Raw genomic sequence first — 15,984 nt, forward strand, 5'->3', positions numbered from 1 at the left:
CCGTCGGGGAATGTTGCCGACTGGCCCGCTGTAGACTGCAGGAGTACGTGCTGAGGGACGCACTGAAGCTCGCTGCAGCCAACGCCAAGGCTCGGTGTGGGACGACCACAGTCTAGGGTCGTTCCACTGCTGGACATGGGGGGCACGGTATGGTGGAGATGCCCCTCAAAATAAGGAAAGGGATTCCACGCCAGGGGGCCACATGAGTGGCAAGTGTGGGGGGGGGGGGGGTAAATTTGTGTCATTTGTGTAAACATTATTGAATGTCTGCATAGCCTCCAAGAATGGTGGATGGAGTCTTGTAAGGATCATGTATTGGATATATTTATTTCTCGACTAAAGTCTATTTTGAATTTTTTTTACAAAGGATAGTGGTGGAGGCAGATACGATCGAGGCATTGAAGAGGTTTTAGATTGGTTTACAGATATGCAGGAAGCGGAAGGGAATAGATAGTGTTCAGACAGATGAGATTAGTTTATCTTGGATCATGTTTGGCACAGACATTGCGGGCTGAAAGACCTGTTTCCGTGCTGCACCCTTCTATTGTTCATTTGGACGAGGGAATTGAAGGCAATATCTCCAAGTTTGCGGATGACACGAAGCTGGGGGGCAGTGTTAGCTGTGAGGAGGATGCTAGGAGGCTGCAAGGTGACTTGGATAGGCTGGGTGAGTGGGTAAATGCATGGCAGATGCAGTATAATGTGGATAAATGTGAGGTTATCCATTTTTGGGGCAAAAACAGGAAAGTAGATTATTATCTGAATGGTGGCCGATTAGGAAAAGGGGAGATGCAACGAGACATGGGTGTCATGGTACACCAGTCATTGAAAGTAGGCATGCAGGTGCAGCAGGCAGTGAAGAAGGCGAATGGTATGTTAGCATTCATAGCAAAAAGGATTTGAATATAGGAGCAGGGAGCTTCTACTGCAGTTGTACAGGGTCTTTGTGAGACCACACTTGGAGTATTGCGTACAGTTTTGGTCTCCTAATCTGAGGAAATACATTCTTGCCATAGAGGGAGTACAGAGAAGGTTCACCAGACTGATTCCTGGGATGTCAGGACTTTCATATGAAGAAAGACTGGATAGACTCGGTTTGTACTCGCTAGAATTTAGAAGATTGAGGGGGGATCTTATAGACACTTACAAAATTCTTAAGGGGTTGGACAGGCTAGATGCAGGAAGATTATTCCCGATGTTGGGGAAGTCCAGGACAAAGGGTCACAGTTTAAGGATAAGGGGGAAATCTTTTAGGACCGAGATGAGGATGATTTTATACGCCGTAAATCTGTTTTGCTTGATTTGTGAAATAATGTACGCACACGAGAAATGGCTAGCGAGGTTAAACGAGTTATTGAAAGCAGTTTTTATTCTGTAGAAACATCATAGCATCATCAAAGCCCTTGTGATACAGAGACTCCATCCTCTCGCGACTGGGTGGGAACAAGGCATGACTGAGGCGGACAAAATTTGCAACGGAGAACTGCAGACAAAATGGGGGGTGGGGGGGGGGTGGGGGGGGGGGGGGGGATGGGGGTGGAGGAAGGAAAAGGCAGAGGAGTTATTAAGAGATTACATATTGTTAAAATGTACTGTTTAGTTTCAGTTTTAGAGATAAAGCATAAAGCGCAGAAACAGGCCCTTCGGCCCATCGAGCCCACAGCGACCCTTAGCGATTCTACACACACTAGGGAGAATTTACAGTTTTAGTTTAATTTAGCGATACACAGCGGAAACAGGCCGTTCGTCCCACCGGGTCACAGATACATAGAAAATAGGTGCAGGAGTAGGCCATTCGGCCCTTCAAGCCAGCACCGCCATTCAATGTGATCATGACTGATCATCCACAATCAGTACCCAGTTCCTGCCTTCTCCCCCTATCCCTTGATTCCGTTAGCCCGAAGAGCTCTCTCTTGAAAGCAACCAGGGAATTGGCCTCCACTGCCTTCTGAGGCAGAGAATTCCACTGATTCATAACTCTCTGGGTGAAAACTTTTTTCCTCATCTCCGTTCTAAATGGCCTACCCCTAATTCTTAAACTGTTGCCCCTGGTTCTGGATTCCCCCAACATTGGAAACATGTTTCCTGCCTCTAGCGTGTCCAATCCCTTAATAATCTTGTATGTTTCAATAAGATTCCCTCTCATCCTTCTAAACTCCAGAGTGTACTAGCCCAGCGGCTCACAAAACTCCAGGTGTGGTCTCACTAGGGTCCTGTACAACTGCAGAAGGACCTCTTTGCTCCTATACTCAACTCCTCTCAACTCAGCTCAGGAGCTCGCTTTACCTCCATGAACATTGGAGTCGTACAGCAAGGAAAGCAACCCTTCGGCCCACCAACTCCGTACCAACCATCAAGTACCCATGTTTACACTAATGCCACCCCAAACACTTTACTTTCTGCCCCCAGATTCTTCCACCCACTGGCACTTGGGGCAATGAATCTACTTACCTACATAACAGGGATATGGGAATTGTGCGTGCATTTATTTAAATATTTTTTCAATAAATAGCACTGAGCAACACAAAGCCTCAAAACTCTTTTGACACCAATTTGAGATTGAAAAATCCAAATGCCCGATTCTGAGCTGAAGAGTGTCTGATAAATGACCCAACCCCAAATTATTTTTAAAAAAGACACAAAGTGCTGGAGAAACTCAGTGGGCCATGCAGCATCTCTGGAGAACATGGGCAGGTGACGTTTCAGGTCGGCACGCTTCCTCAGGCCCGGAACGTCGCCAATCCATGTTTTCCAGGAATGCTGCCTGACCTGCTGTGCTTTACCCAAGATCCCAGCATCTGCAGTTCCTTTTGTCTCGCAGAGATTAGTTTATTTTGCCATTATACACGGCACGTACATTGTGGGCTGAAGGGCCTGTTCCTGTGCTGTACTGTTGGTTCAATGTCCTATGTTAAATCAGAGCCCAGTTCAGAATCTAGACAACAGTCTGTTGTATAACTGCATCAAATGTGCAGTTGTGTTGGTGGATATGACCTTCTTAAAAAATAACCACATGGTGTAGAGATGCGTACATTTGAACCGCATAAAATACTGATATCAGTATTTGAGATAAGGAAACTTCTCTTTTTCTTCAGTATCTGAGCAGTGAATTCACACTGAACAGTACAGCCATAGTTCATAGAGTGATACAGCGTGGAAACAGGCCCTTCGGCCCAACTTGCCCACACCAGCCTACAAATCCCAGCTATACTAGTTCCACCTACACGCGTTTGTTCCATATCCCTCCATAACTGTCCTATCCATGTACCTGCGTAACTGTTTCTTAAATGTTGGGATAGTCCCAGCCTCAACCACCTCCTCTGGCAGCTTGTTCCACACACACACCACCCTCTGTGTGAAAAGGTTACCCTTCAGATTCCTATTAAATCTTTTCCCCTTCACCTTAAACCTAGATCATCTGGTCCTCGACTCACCTACTCTGGGCAAGAGACTCTGTGCATCTACCTGATTTATTCCTCTCATGATTTTATACACCTCTAGAAGATCACCCCTCATCCTCCTGCGCTCCAAGGAATAGAGTCCCAGCCTACTCAACCTCTCTCTGTAGCTCAGACCCTCGAGTCCTGGCAACATCCTGGTAAATCTCAACATTGACACCATTCCAGTACTCACGATGAAATCTTGCTTTGCAATGGAGATGTAGAAATTGTTTTGGTCACTATCTTGAGGGCAGATGTCCAATCTGCCGCTGAAGGGTGACACAGTCAACGTTCTTCCATCAGACAAGATGGGAAGTCTGTTTGTCAATCCGCCATCAATCCAAGACTGATATAAAAATCACAGAAGAAACCGAGATTAATCCGGACACACAAAAAGACGAGATGAAAAGACATGTAAACATAGTTAGAAACCGTCACGGTGTCTGAACCTCTGCTTAAGGGCCTGTCCCACTTGGGCGACGTAATCCGCAAGTTCTAGCGAGTTTGCCCTTGACTCATACTCGCAGCATGGTCGACACGAGGTCGTAGGATGTCTTTGTAACTCTTCTTCATGCTCGAGGGTGGTCCCCGCGTACTCGAGGCCTCAGCTAGGTTGCGGCATTTTTTTCAATATGTAAAAAAATGCCCACGAATAAAAAAAGGTCGCCATGGAAAAAATCGATACTTTTTTTACTCGTAGGTTTAGCCGTAGTAGGTTGACATGTTAGTCGCAGGTAATCGAGGGTAGTCAAAGGTAGTCGTAGATAGTCTACATCATAGTCGAAGGGAGGTTGGAGGAGATCCTCTTCACTCTCCACTATTCGGTGTCCAATTTTCCCGAAGTTAGTTGTAGCTAGTCTTCAACATAGTCGAAGGAGGTTGAAGGAGGTCTTCAACATGACATTTTTTCAAACTCTTCTACACTCACCAATTCGGTCGCCCAAGTGGGACAGCCCCTTTAGAATACCACTGCTCTCGTTCCAGTCAAACCAATGCAGGCTTTGTTCATTTGATTGGATGGATTTTGATAGATTGGTTGCTTGATACTTTATTGGCATGTGTACTTGGTACAGTTTTCCATACAGTACACAAGTAGGCAAAGAGCCAACATCTAAAGGGTGCTGACAATGTTACAAAAGGATTCAAAATAGTCTCTCTTCTCTTCCTTCTCCCCCCCCCCCCGCCCCCATCTGCAACACTGTGCAGCAAACAAGCATCTTTGAGAACAGATAATAAAACAAACGCAGGTCCCAGCTAATCCACATTTCATCAAGTAACAGACAGAGACCTCAACACTGCATTGCACAACACTTCCTGTAGTATGTTTTCACTTCCACGCTTATTCAGTTTGTCATACCATTTTACTGTTATCTACTTTAACAATCTCCCACCACATACCAGTACACATTTTGAAAACTAGTTTGCTTTCCGATAAAGAACCATGATATCTGATACGTGTGCAGCGCATTGGGCTTCTGATGTAAACAGTAGACGGTTATGTTGGTTTCAGATGTGATGAATCTAAAACCCAGCATGGGGTAAATAAAAGTGCATGACTGTGGGAAAGGTATCAGTTTGATGCTGAGGGTTTCTGCTATTGTCTGACTTTGTTTTTTTTTGAATAATTTCCACCCATGGTTTACCATGCCCCAAATCTAAGCCTCAACGCTTGAGCTTCCGAAGACTGATAGCCGATGTTTCCATCAAGCTTTAATCCTTGACTCAGCGGGGTCACAGAGTTGCACTAGCCCTCTGCGTGTTTGCTCAAGATTCCAGCGTCTGCAGTTCCTTGTGTCTCTACACTTTACACAAACAGAGGCGTGAAAACGCATACCTCCAGGTTCAGGCGGCGATTAGAAGAAGGGTCCCGATCCGAAACGTCACCCATTCCTTCGCTCCAGAGATGCTGCTGCCTGTCCCGCTGAGTTACTCCAGCATCTTTCCACCAGGGGCTCCGTATAGTTGGCAGCCCCGCCAACAGTCTGTTTGTTTTTTTGTCTTTTTTACATTTTTAGTGCATGTTAAAAGTCCGTGTACATGTTCTCCGGTTTGTTTTGTGTCGGTGGAGGGGGTGGATCTTAACTTCCGGATCGCATTCCCCGGTCGCTCCGCGGCCTACCATCGATGGAGCTGGAGGCCTCCTCAAACTGACCTTGGGCGTGGACTTACATCCGAGTCGATCCCTAGGCTGGGATCGTTCCAACCTGGCCTGCGGTCTTTACATGCGCTCCCTCAGTATCAAGAATGTCCTTCCTCAAACTAGAAGACCAAAACTGCACACAATACTCCAGGTGCGGTCTCAACATGGCAATGTACAACTGCAGTAGGATCCCCTTGCTCCTAATCTCTAATCCTCTTGCTATGAAAACCAACATGGCATTTGCTTTCTTCACTGCCCGCTGTACCTGCATTCTTACTTCGCAGTTTCAGGAGAGGCCGCGGATGTCGGGAGCTCCAACGTCACGGAAGGTTCGACCAGCCCCAACACGGGGTTTGATCGTCTGGTATGGGGGAGCTGACATCCTCCTTATGCGGGAGCTCATCGCCTCGAAGCGCAGGGCCCACCGCTGGCTACGGGAGACAAGATCATCCCGTCAAGTAGGGCTCAAGGCCCCCGACCGTGGGAGAGCAAAGGGAAGAGATTGAACTTTATTTCGCCTTCCATCACAGTGGGGAATGTGGAGGAGTCGCTGTGGTGGATGTTTATGTTAAAATGTGTTTTGTGTGTTCCGTTGTCTTTTATTTGTATGACTGACTTGGCAAATGAAATACCTTGTATGTTGCAAAACATACTTGGCTAATAAAGTATTATTGTGATTGTGGTTGTCTAACGTTGGTGTATAACCAACATTCCTACCTACACAGTTTCTCCCAGCTGTTAGCAGGCAACTGGACCATCGACAACTAGAGAATGGTCCTGACCCACCAACTACCTCATTGGAGATACTCGGACTATCTTTTATCGGATTTTATCTTCCATTAAACGTTTTTCCCTTTGTCCTGTATCTGTACACTGTGTGTAGGAAAGAACTGCAGATGCTGGTTTAAATCGAAGGTAGACACTAAATGCTGGAGTAACCCAGCGGGTGAGGCAGCATCTCTGGAGAGAAGGAATGGGTGACGTTTCGGGTCGAGACCTTTCTTCAGACACAGTACATTGTGATTTTTGCTGACTGGATAGCACACGACAAAAAGCTTTCCAGGGTGGCACAGTGGTGCAGCTGCTGCGTCACAGGGCCAGAGACCCCGGTTCGATCCTGACCTCGGGTGCTGTTTGCCTGGAGTTTGCACGTTATCTCTTTGACCACATGGGTTTTCTCCGGGTGCTCTGGTTTCCTCCCATACGTCAAAGCATTTGTAGGTTAATTGGCTTCAAACAAAATTGTCCCGAGTGTGCTGAATAGAACTGGTATACGGGGATCGCTGGTCGGCATGGACACGTGGGCCGAAGGGCCTGTTTATGCCCTGTATCTCTAAACAGACGAGTTTCACACAGAGAGTGGTGAGTCTGTGGAATTCTCCGCCTCAGTGGAGGCCGGTGGAGGCCGGTTCTCTGGATACTTTCAAGAGAGAGTTAGATAGGGCTCTTAAAAATAGCAGAATCAAGGGATATGGAGAGAAGGCAGGAACGGGGTACTGATTGGGGATGATCAGCCATGATCACATTGAATGGTGGTGCTGGCTCGAAGCAAAGATCGCTCTATGATTTTTGGCCTGAATGACTGAATGGCCTACTCCTGCACCTATTGTCTATTGTCTCTTGTCTAAACTAAACTAACCATTCTTCAGTTGTGTATCAGTGGGTGGTAACACAGGGGTTTAAGTCCCCAAAATGCTGTAAACATAAAAATCTGGGCAGGCAGCTCCTGTACAAGTGTTCAACAACTGTGTTAGATAACCAGTCTTTTTTTTTCACAGCCATTTCTCCCCTCCCCTTCCCCCTTCCCCCTACATTCCATCCCCTAGCTTTAAAAATCACAAATCTTCAATCTTCACACCTTGTCTTTTTATCTCAGGCCTTTGTCCCACCATTTTGCGTGTCAAATAACCCATATCAACCCACTATGGAGTCATGCAGTGTGGAAACAGGCCCTTCGGCCCAACTTGCCCAAACCAACAACATGCCCCATCAGCACTAGTCCCACCTGCCCGCTCATGGCCCCATGTCCCCCTAAACCTTCCCTAATCTTCCCCAAGTGTCTCCTAAACGTTTTCAAGATTCAAGATTCAAGATACATTTAATTGTCACATGTGTCAGATGGCACAGTGAAATGAAATTCCCATACAGCCATACAATTTAAAAAAAAATAAAGAACACACACTATAGAATTTGACATAAAACATCCCCACACAGCAGAATCAAAGTTTCCCACTGTGTGGGGAAAGCACCAAAGTCAGTCTCTTCCTCCACTGTTCCCCGTGGCCAGGGCCTCCCCTGACATGGGGATAATTTGATATTTCCTGTCTCATCTACCTCCTCTGGCAACTCGTTCCACATAGCCAGCAACCTTTCTGCAATGGGTTCACTAATTCACCCCCACCTAAATGAAGAGTCTCGACCCTTCCACTATACATTTCCCACCACAGATGCTGCCTGACCCACAGAATTCTTCCAGCAGTTTGTTTTTTTTTGCTGCAGATTCCAGCAAGTGTCATCTCTTGTTACACCATTATTAAGTTCCTGACCTAACATTTCATACTGAGCCCAATATCAAATGTGCTTTGCCAACTCTCCTGTGAAACTCCTTGGGCTATTTTATTGTGTTAATGGCACAATTTAAATGCAGCAAACTTTAGCTGTGCAGAGTCCGGAATGGTTTACGCTATTTCTCACGGCACAGGAGGCTATTCAGCCCATCCCATCTCTGCCAGCTCTCAGAACAAACCCAGCAGGACATTGACCTGAAACATAATCTATTCCTTCTCTCCAGAGATGCTGCCTGACCCGCTGAGTTACTCCAGCACTGTGTGCTTTCCTTATAGAAACTTACAAAATTCTTAAGGGGTTGGACAGGCTAGATGCAGGAAGATTGTTCCCGATGTTGGGGAAGTCCAGGACAAGGAGTCACAGCTTAAGGATAAGGGGGAAATCCTTTAAAACTGAGATGAGAAGAACCTTTTTCACACAGAGAGTGGTGAATCTCTGGAACTCTCTGCCACAGAGGGTAGTTGAGGCCAGTTCATTGGCTAGATTTAAGAGGAAGTTAGATGTGGCCCTTGTGGCTTAGGGGATCAGGGGGTATGGAGTGAAGGCAGGTACGGGATACTGAGTTGGATGATCAGCCATGATCATATTGAATGGGGGTGCAGGCTCGAAGGGCCGAATGGACTACTCCTGCACCTAATTTCTATGTTTCTATGTTTATAAAACCAGCTTGTTCCTTGTGTCTATTCTGTAGGCATGGTATGACATGACTGGTTTAACACACAAGTACACGTGACAATAATCCAATACCAATCTTGGAGATATCCAGAATGGAAACAGGACCTTGACCTAACTTGCCCAAGCTGGCCAACATGTCCCATCAACACTAGTCCCAACTACCTGCCTTTGGCCCATATCCTTCTAAACATGTCCTATCCATGTACTTGTGCAAATCTCTATACTTATAAAACTCTGATCTTGGATGTGTATTTATCTGTGTGATGTTCGTGTGCGTTTCACATCTCCTGGAAAACACGGTGACATTTTTACATATTCCGATAGATTTTCACCATGATGTCACAATTTGCCTGATCTGAAAATTTCATGCATTATTTCTCGAGTTATTTATGAAAATGTTCACAAATCTCAAATAACTTAGAAAATAAACGGGATGGTCTCGCTGATGATAGAAACATAGAAATATAGAAATTAGATGCAGGAGTAGGCCATTCGGCCCTTCGTGCCTGCACCGCCATTCAATATGATCATGGCTGATCATCCAACTCAGTATCCCGTACCTGCCTTCTCTCCATACCCCCTGATCCCCTTAGCCACAAGGGCCACATCTAACTCCCTCTGAAATATAGCCAATGAACAGGCCTCAACTACCCTCTGATTCGCCTCTCTCGGTGTGAAAAAAGTTCTTCTCATCTCGGTTTTAAAGGATTTCCCCCTTATCCTTAAGTGGTGATGTTACAATGGATCTGACTGCCAGCCTCTGCTCGGACTGTGAGTGACGTCACCCCTGTTCTGTCTTCTGTACTTCTTGGCTTCTTAAATTTCACTTCTTTCAATTTGTCACTTAGCGTTATTAAGCTGCTGCTCGGGACATGCTGCGCGCTCCGCTCGGCTCCTTGATCATGGCTGGGCTCCTTCTAGAACATGGCGGCGGCGGTCGTTATCGCCACGCCGGCGCGGGTGAGGGTGCGGGGCAGCGCGATGGGAAGGTTGCCGTGGCGGCCATTACTCCCTCAGGGAGCGGTCGATCTATGGAGACCAGCAATTCCTCCGTCGATCGCAGGGACTCGGAGAATCGTGACGCCATTTCCTCGCTGGTGATCCCGATCCCACCTGGCGATCTCTGGCCGTCACGGGGAATGACCTCCTCTCCGTCTCCCCTCGCGGAAGCCACGATCGGCTGGCCCTCCGCTGCATGGAGAGTGGTCCCGCCTGCTCAGCATCCGTGCTCCCGATGGGGAGGCTGCTGCCACGGGACGAGCCCAGCTCAACGCCCGCCCGCGGCCTCGCTCGGTCCCAGCGCCTGGTGGGCAGGCTACTGCTCTACGACCTCGGTAGGTGCTGCATTTACCCCCAAAGCAAAGTCCGATCGGAGATAATCCAAGGGTGCCTGATAAGGCATGTTCAAGAAGGAACTGCAGATGCTGGAAAATCGAAGGTAGACAAAAATGCTGGAGAAACTCAGCGGGTGCAGCAGCATCTATGGAGCGAAGGAAATAGGCAACGTTTCGGGCCGAAACGTTGCCTATTTCCTTCGCTCCATAGATGCTGCTGCTCCCGCTGAGTTTCTCCGGCATTTTTGTCTGCCTGATGAGGTAGATTGTAGTGCAGGTTGGGTGGTTGCTGTAGGATGGTTCAGTTGCCTGATAGCAGATGCTCCGATTCCATCTATTCCGATCAGTCACCTATTCCTCCACTTGCCCCCTCTTCCCTTCATCCCTGACGTAGGGTGCGAGGTGTTGTGTGTAAAGGCAGGCTTCTCCACCGCGGCACGTCCAAAGTGTTGCACACACACACCTAGCACCCCAGCTGGTACCGGGGAACCCCCATTGTGTCTCCATCTGCTCAATCCCAGCCAAAGACAAGAGAGCACCTGGGGCTGAGGCAGCAGAGTTGACACGGGTCTCATCGTAACAAGCCCATTTATAGACCAGAATAATACATAACAATGCTTATTTGCATTGTGACCTGCACGATGTTCATGACAATATGATCTTCACTTGGAGGAAGCTATAACTTTACAATGGCATTGCACCATACAGCTAGATAGGGCTCTCAAAGATAGCGGAGTCAGGGGATATGGGGAGAAGGCAGGAATGGGGTACTGATTGGGGATGATCAGCCAAGATCACATTGAATGGCGGTGCTGGCTCGAAGGGCCGAATGGCCTACTCCTGCACCCATTGTCTATTGTCTATTGTCTGTTGCTGGTTTGAAGCAAGCACATATCAGAAGTGTGAAAACACACACCTCCGGTTCCAGGGACAGTTTCTTCCCAGCTGTTATCAGGCAACTGAACCATCCTACCAACAACCAGAGAGCAGTGCTGAACTACTATCTACCTCATTGGTGACCCTCAGGCTATCCTTGATCGGACTTTGCTGGCTTTACCTTGCACTGAACGTTATTCCATCACCATGTATCTGTCTATACACTGTAAATGGCTCTGAATCAGTCTGAAGAAGGGTCGCGACCCAAAACGTCACCCGTTCCTTCTCTCCAGGGATGCTGCCTGTCCCGCTGAGCTACTGAAGCATCTTGTGTCTATCTTCGGTTTAAACCCGCATCTGCAGTTCTTTCCCACACACTGCAAATGGCTCGATTGTAATCACGTGTTATTTTTCCGCTGACTGCTTAGCACGCAACAAAATCCTTTCGCTCTACCTTGGTACACGTGACAATAAACTAGACTGAAACTGAACTGAAGTGAAACATTGTTCCCTTTAAGATGGGGGGTTGAGCAGTTTATACCAGCGATCTATTAGTCGATACCAACTCAGGAAGATGATAGTAACAATGAAGGACAATGAAGAAGGGTTTTGACCCGAAACATCACCCATTCCTTCTCTCCAGAGATGCTGCCTTTCCCCATTGAGTTACTCCAGCATTTTGTGCCTATCTGCGATTTAAACCAGCATCTGCAGTTCCTGCCTAGGACAATGAAATGATGATCTACGGAGGCCACAAATCCACTCGATTTGTTACATTAAAGAATAGAATAGTTTCTTTATTGTTATTGTAACATGAAGCATGTACAACGAAATTTAAAAATGTCAGCCAGTCAGTGCACCATTCAAACATTTCTAAAAGCTAACGATACATACAAGATAATATATTAAAAGATAAACAACTAAAATAAATATCATGAAAATAGCACGCATAAACACCCAACCCTCCATCCTTCTGTCGATTTCACAGTGTACCACAGTCCCTTAGTCTGTATCGCCCCTGCGTTCCTTGACGGCTACATTTAGTGCTTTTATAGCAGTGGGGTAAAAACTGTTTTTAAAGGAAATGAATAGGATTGAAATGTATGGATAGGCTCCTTCCTAAACTAAAACACAGCGTGCCGGAGTAACTGAACGTCAGGCAGCATCTCTGCAGCTTAGTTTAGTGTATTATTGTCACGTGTTACTGAGCTACAGTCTGAGCTGTCTTTTTGTGTCTATCTTCTGACTCAAGATGCTACTAGATTCGATAGGAATCTTAGTTCTTTACACAGAATCCTATTTCTCTGCTCTATTGACTCTGTAATAAGATTGTTAAGGGTTTGGACACGCTAGAGGCAGGAAGCATGTTCCTGGTGTTGGGGGAAGTCCAGAACCAGGGGCCACAGTTTAAGAATAAGGGGTAAGCCATTTAGAACGGAGGCAAGGAAACACTTTTTCTCACAGAGAGTGATGAGTCTGTTGAATTTTCTGCCTCAGGAGGGTTCTCTGGATACTTTCAAGAGAGAGCTAGATAGGGCTCTTAAAGATAGCGGAGTCAGGGGATATGGGGAGAAGGCAGGAACGGGGTACCGATTGGGGATGATCAGCCATGATCTCATCGAATGGCGGTGCTGGCTCGAAGGGCCGAATGGCCTACTCCTGCTCCTGTTGTCTATTGTCAATTGTAATGCAACCAGTGGAAGAACAAAAGGAAATAAGACAAGGATTATGTCTCAAAAGTATCTACAACTCCTCTGTTCCAATTCCCACAGCCCTCAGTTGAATGATCTTCCAAAAGTATATGGTAGACAAAAATGCTGGAGAAACTCAGCGGGTGAGGCAGCATCGATGCAGTGAAGGAAATAGGTGACGTTTCGGGTCGAGGCCCTTCCTCAGACTGAGTATATTGCAAAATATATTCCAAAAATATATCTCTATCTTCTAGTCTTTCAGGCAAATGTACTTAATTGGCCAGCATTCACGGGGTAATTCCCAGCTAAACCATCCCCGGTTAGTTCAGTCTGTATCTCCTGCCATCCAGTAAAAGGAGATCACACTCCATTTTAAATTGGCAGCCTCCCACCCTGAAGCCCCCGTCCACTGCACTTCATGATTGTTACACTGCTGCCCTCAAGTGTCCATCTCTGGAACAGCTGGCGGCTTTCACGTTTACATTAAAAGCAAAGAAATGCAGGGGTAGCGGGGGTACGGCGCTCACTGGGATCTCCTGGATATCCTGCAGCTCCGCTCTTCCTCCCCCTCCCCCCCCTGGTCCTCGCCTTTCACCCCATCAGCCGTTGCATACAGCGTATAATCCTCCGTCATTTAACCACCTCCAACGGGATTCCCCCACCGGCCACATCTTCTCGTCTCCACCGCTTTCCGCAGAGACCGTTCCCTCCCCAACTCCCTGGTCAACTCGTCCCTTCCCACCCAAACCACCCTTTCCCCAGGTACCTTCCCCCGCAACCGCAGAAGATGCAACACCTGTCCCTATACCTCCCCCCCTCGACTCAGTCCAAGGTCCCCAACAGTCCTTTCAGTTGAGGCAAAGGTTCACCTGCACCTCCTCCAACCTCATCTACTGTATCCACTGTTCCAGGTGTGGACTCCTATATATTGGTGAGACCAAGCGCAGGCTAGGTGATCATTTCGCTGAACACCTCCACTCAGTCCGCCTAAACCTGCCTGATCTCCCGGTTGCTCAGCACTTCAACTCCCCCTCCCATTCCCACACTGACCTTTCTGTCCTGGGCCTCCTCCACTGTCAGAGTGAGGCCCAGCGCAAATTGGAGGAACAGCACCTCATATTTCACTTGGGCAGATTACACCCCAGCGGTGTGAACATTGACTTCTCTAACTTCAAGTAGCCCTTGCTTTCCATCTCTCTCCATCCCTCCCCCTTCCCAGTTCTCCCACCAGTCTGACTGTTCCCGACTACATTTTATCTCTGTTTGCTTCATTGTCACCTTCTCCCAGCGAACAATGATCTATTCCACATTTTCCTTGATCTCCATTCCCTTTGTCCTATTTTCACACCTTACACTTCCTTATCTATGTACAGCCCACTCTCCGCACATCAGTCTGAAGAAAGGTCTTGAACCTTTTGTGTCCAGCTGCAGAAGAAATGTGTAAGAAGGAACTGCAGATGCTGGTTTACACCGAAGATAGACACAAAAAGCTGGAGTACTAACTCAGTGGGATAGGCAGCATCTCTGGAGGGAAGGAATGAGGTGACGGTTTGAGTCGAGACCCTTCTGCAGATGCTGGTGTACAAAGTTACACAAAAAAGCTGGAGAAATTCAGCGGGTGCAGCAGCATCTATGGAGCAAAGAAAATAGGCAACGTTTCGGGCCAAAACCCTTCGCCTATTTTCTTCGCTGAAGGGTTTCGGCCCGAAACGTTGCCTATTTTCTCCGCTCCATAGATGCTGCTGCACCCGCTGAGTTTTTCCAGCTTTTTTGTGTACCTTCGATTTTCCAGCATCTGCAGTTCCTTCTTCAAAACATGGTGTACAAAGTGCTGGAGTAACTCAGCGGGTCAGGCAGCATATCTGGAAGAAATGGATTGTTGATGTTGCGGGTTGGGATGCAGCTTTCTGGAATAAGGAATTCAGCCATTTCAGTTAAATAAGGTCATAGCGTGGCTAAGTGGTGCAAGTGCTAGATCTATCCCTCTCATAATTTAATGCACCTCTATCTGATCTTCATTCTCCTGCGCTCCAGGGAATAGAGTCCTAGCCTGCTCAATGGCTCCCTAGAGCTCCAACAAGTCCTGGCAACATCCTCGTAAATCTTCTCTGCACCCTCACCAACTTAACAACATCCTTCAAGGTTAATTCCCGGGATAGGGGGACTGTCCTATGCTGAGAGAATGGAGAGGCTGGGCTTGTACACTCTGGCGTTTAAAAGGATGAGAGGGGATCTTATAAGATTATTAAGGGTTTGGACATGCTAGAGGCAGGAAACGTGTTCCCGATGTTGGGGGAGTCCTGAACCAAGCGCCACAATTTAAGAATAAGGGGTAAGCCATTTAGAACGATGACGAGGAAACACACAGTTGTGAGTCTGTGGAATTCTCTACCTCAGAGCACGGTGGAGGCCGGTTCTCTGGATACTTTTGAGAGAGAGCGAGATAGGGCTCTTAATGATAACGGAGTCAGGGGATCTGGGGAGAAGATAGGATTGGGGATGATCAGCCATGATCACATTGAATGGCGGTGCTACCTCAAAGGGCCGAATGGCCTACTGCTGCACCTATTGTCTACAGCCTATTTCCTATAACTTGGTGCCCGGAACTGACCACTATGCTCCAAATGTGGCCCCATCCTCTAAACCTATCCTATCCAATATGTTTTTGTGCATTGTCGGAGTCCAGATTCTTGTGCTGCTGGTGCAAGCAAGATTTTAATAGTCCCTCTACCTCATCACACTCGTGCAAATGACAATAAACTCAACTTGGCTTGGTCTGCAACGTTAATTGTTTCTCTACTCACAGCCACTGCACGACCTGCTGGTTATTTCCAGCAATCTTTATTAAATTTTATACTCACTTCTCCTTTGTACTTCACCGCCTTGATCCCAGAATAGAGTGGCACAAAGCTACTGGCAAGCAGCACCTGTCAAGAAATAGCAAGCGTCAGTGGTAAATCTGCAAAGATTCATGTCCTTGCTAAACTCTGCATTCATGCACAGTCCGTGATTCATTCGAAGAATGAATGTGCCATTCTTAAAAACTTGTATGCCCTGGAGTTTAGAAGGATGAGAGGGTATCTTATTGAAACATAAGATTGTTAAGGGTTTGGACACGCTAGGCAGGAAACATGTTCCCGATGTTGGGGGAGACCAGAACCAGGGGCCACAGTTTAAGAATAATGGAGTAAGCCATTTAGAACGGAGCTGAGGAAAAACGTTTTCACACAGTTGTGAGTCTGTGGAATTCTCTGCCTCAG

General features: G+C 47.2%; 1 protein-coding gene across 4 annotated transcripts in view; it reads right to left on the bottom strand.

Moving 5' to 3' along the window:
- Positions 1 to 1,327: 1,327 nt before the first annotated feature.
- Positions 1,328 to 15,984, bottom strand: part of pnpla4 (patatin-like phospholipase domain containing 4) — a 32,796-nt gene continuing 18,139 nt past the window's right edge. For all 4 annotated transcript variants that reach the window (XM_055664805.1, XM_055664804.1, XM_055664803.1 and 1 more), the window contains exons 5-7: positions 15,586 to 15,651; positions 3,634 to 3,786; positions 1,328 to 1,483 (exon numbers count right to left, since the gene is read on the bottom strand). In XM_055664805.1, coding sequence (XP_055520780.1) covers positions 1,352 to 1,483; positions 3,634 to 3,786; positions 15,586 to 15,651 — 351 coding nt within the window. In that variant the 3' untranslated portion in view covers positions 1,328 to 1,351. The remainder of the gene's footprint in view (positions 1,484 to 3,633; positions 3,787 to 15,585; positions 15,652 to 15,984) is intronic.

This window comes from Leucoraja erinacea, chromosome 45 (genome assembly GCF_028641065.1).
Source record: "Leucoraja erinacea ecotype New England chromosome 45, Leri_hhj_1, whole genome shotgun sequence".
Classification (NCBI taxonomy): Eukaryota; Metazoa; Chordata; class Chondrichthyes; order Rajiformes; family Rajidae; genus Leucoraja; species Leucoraja erinaceus.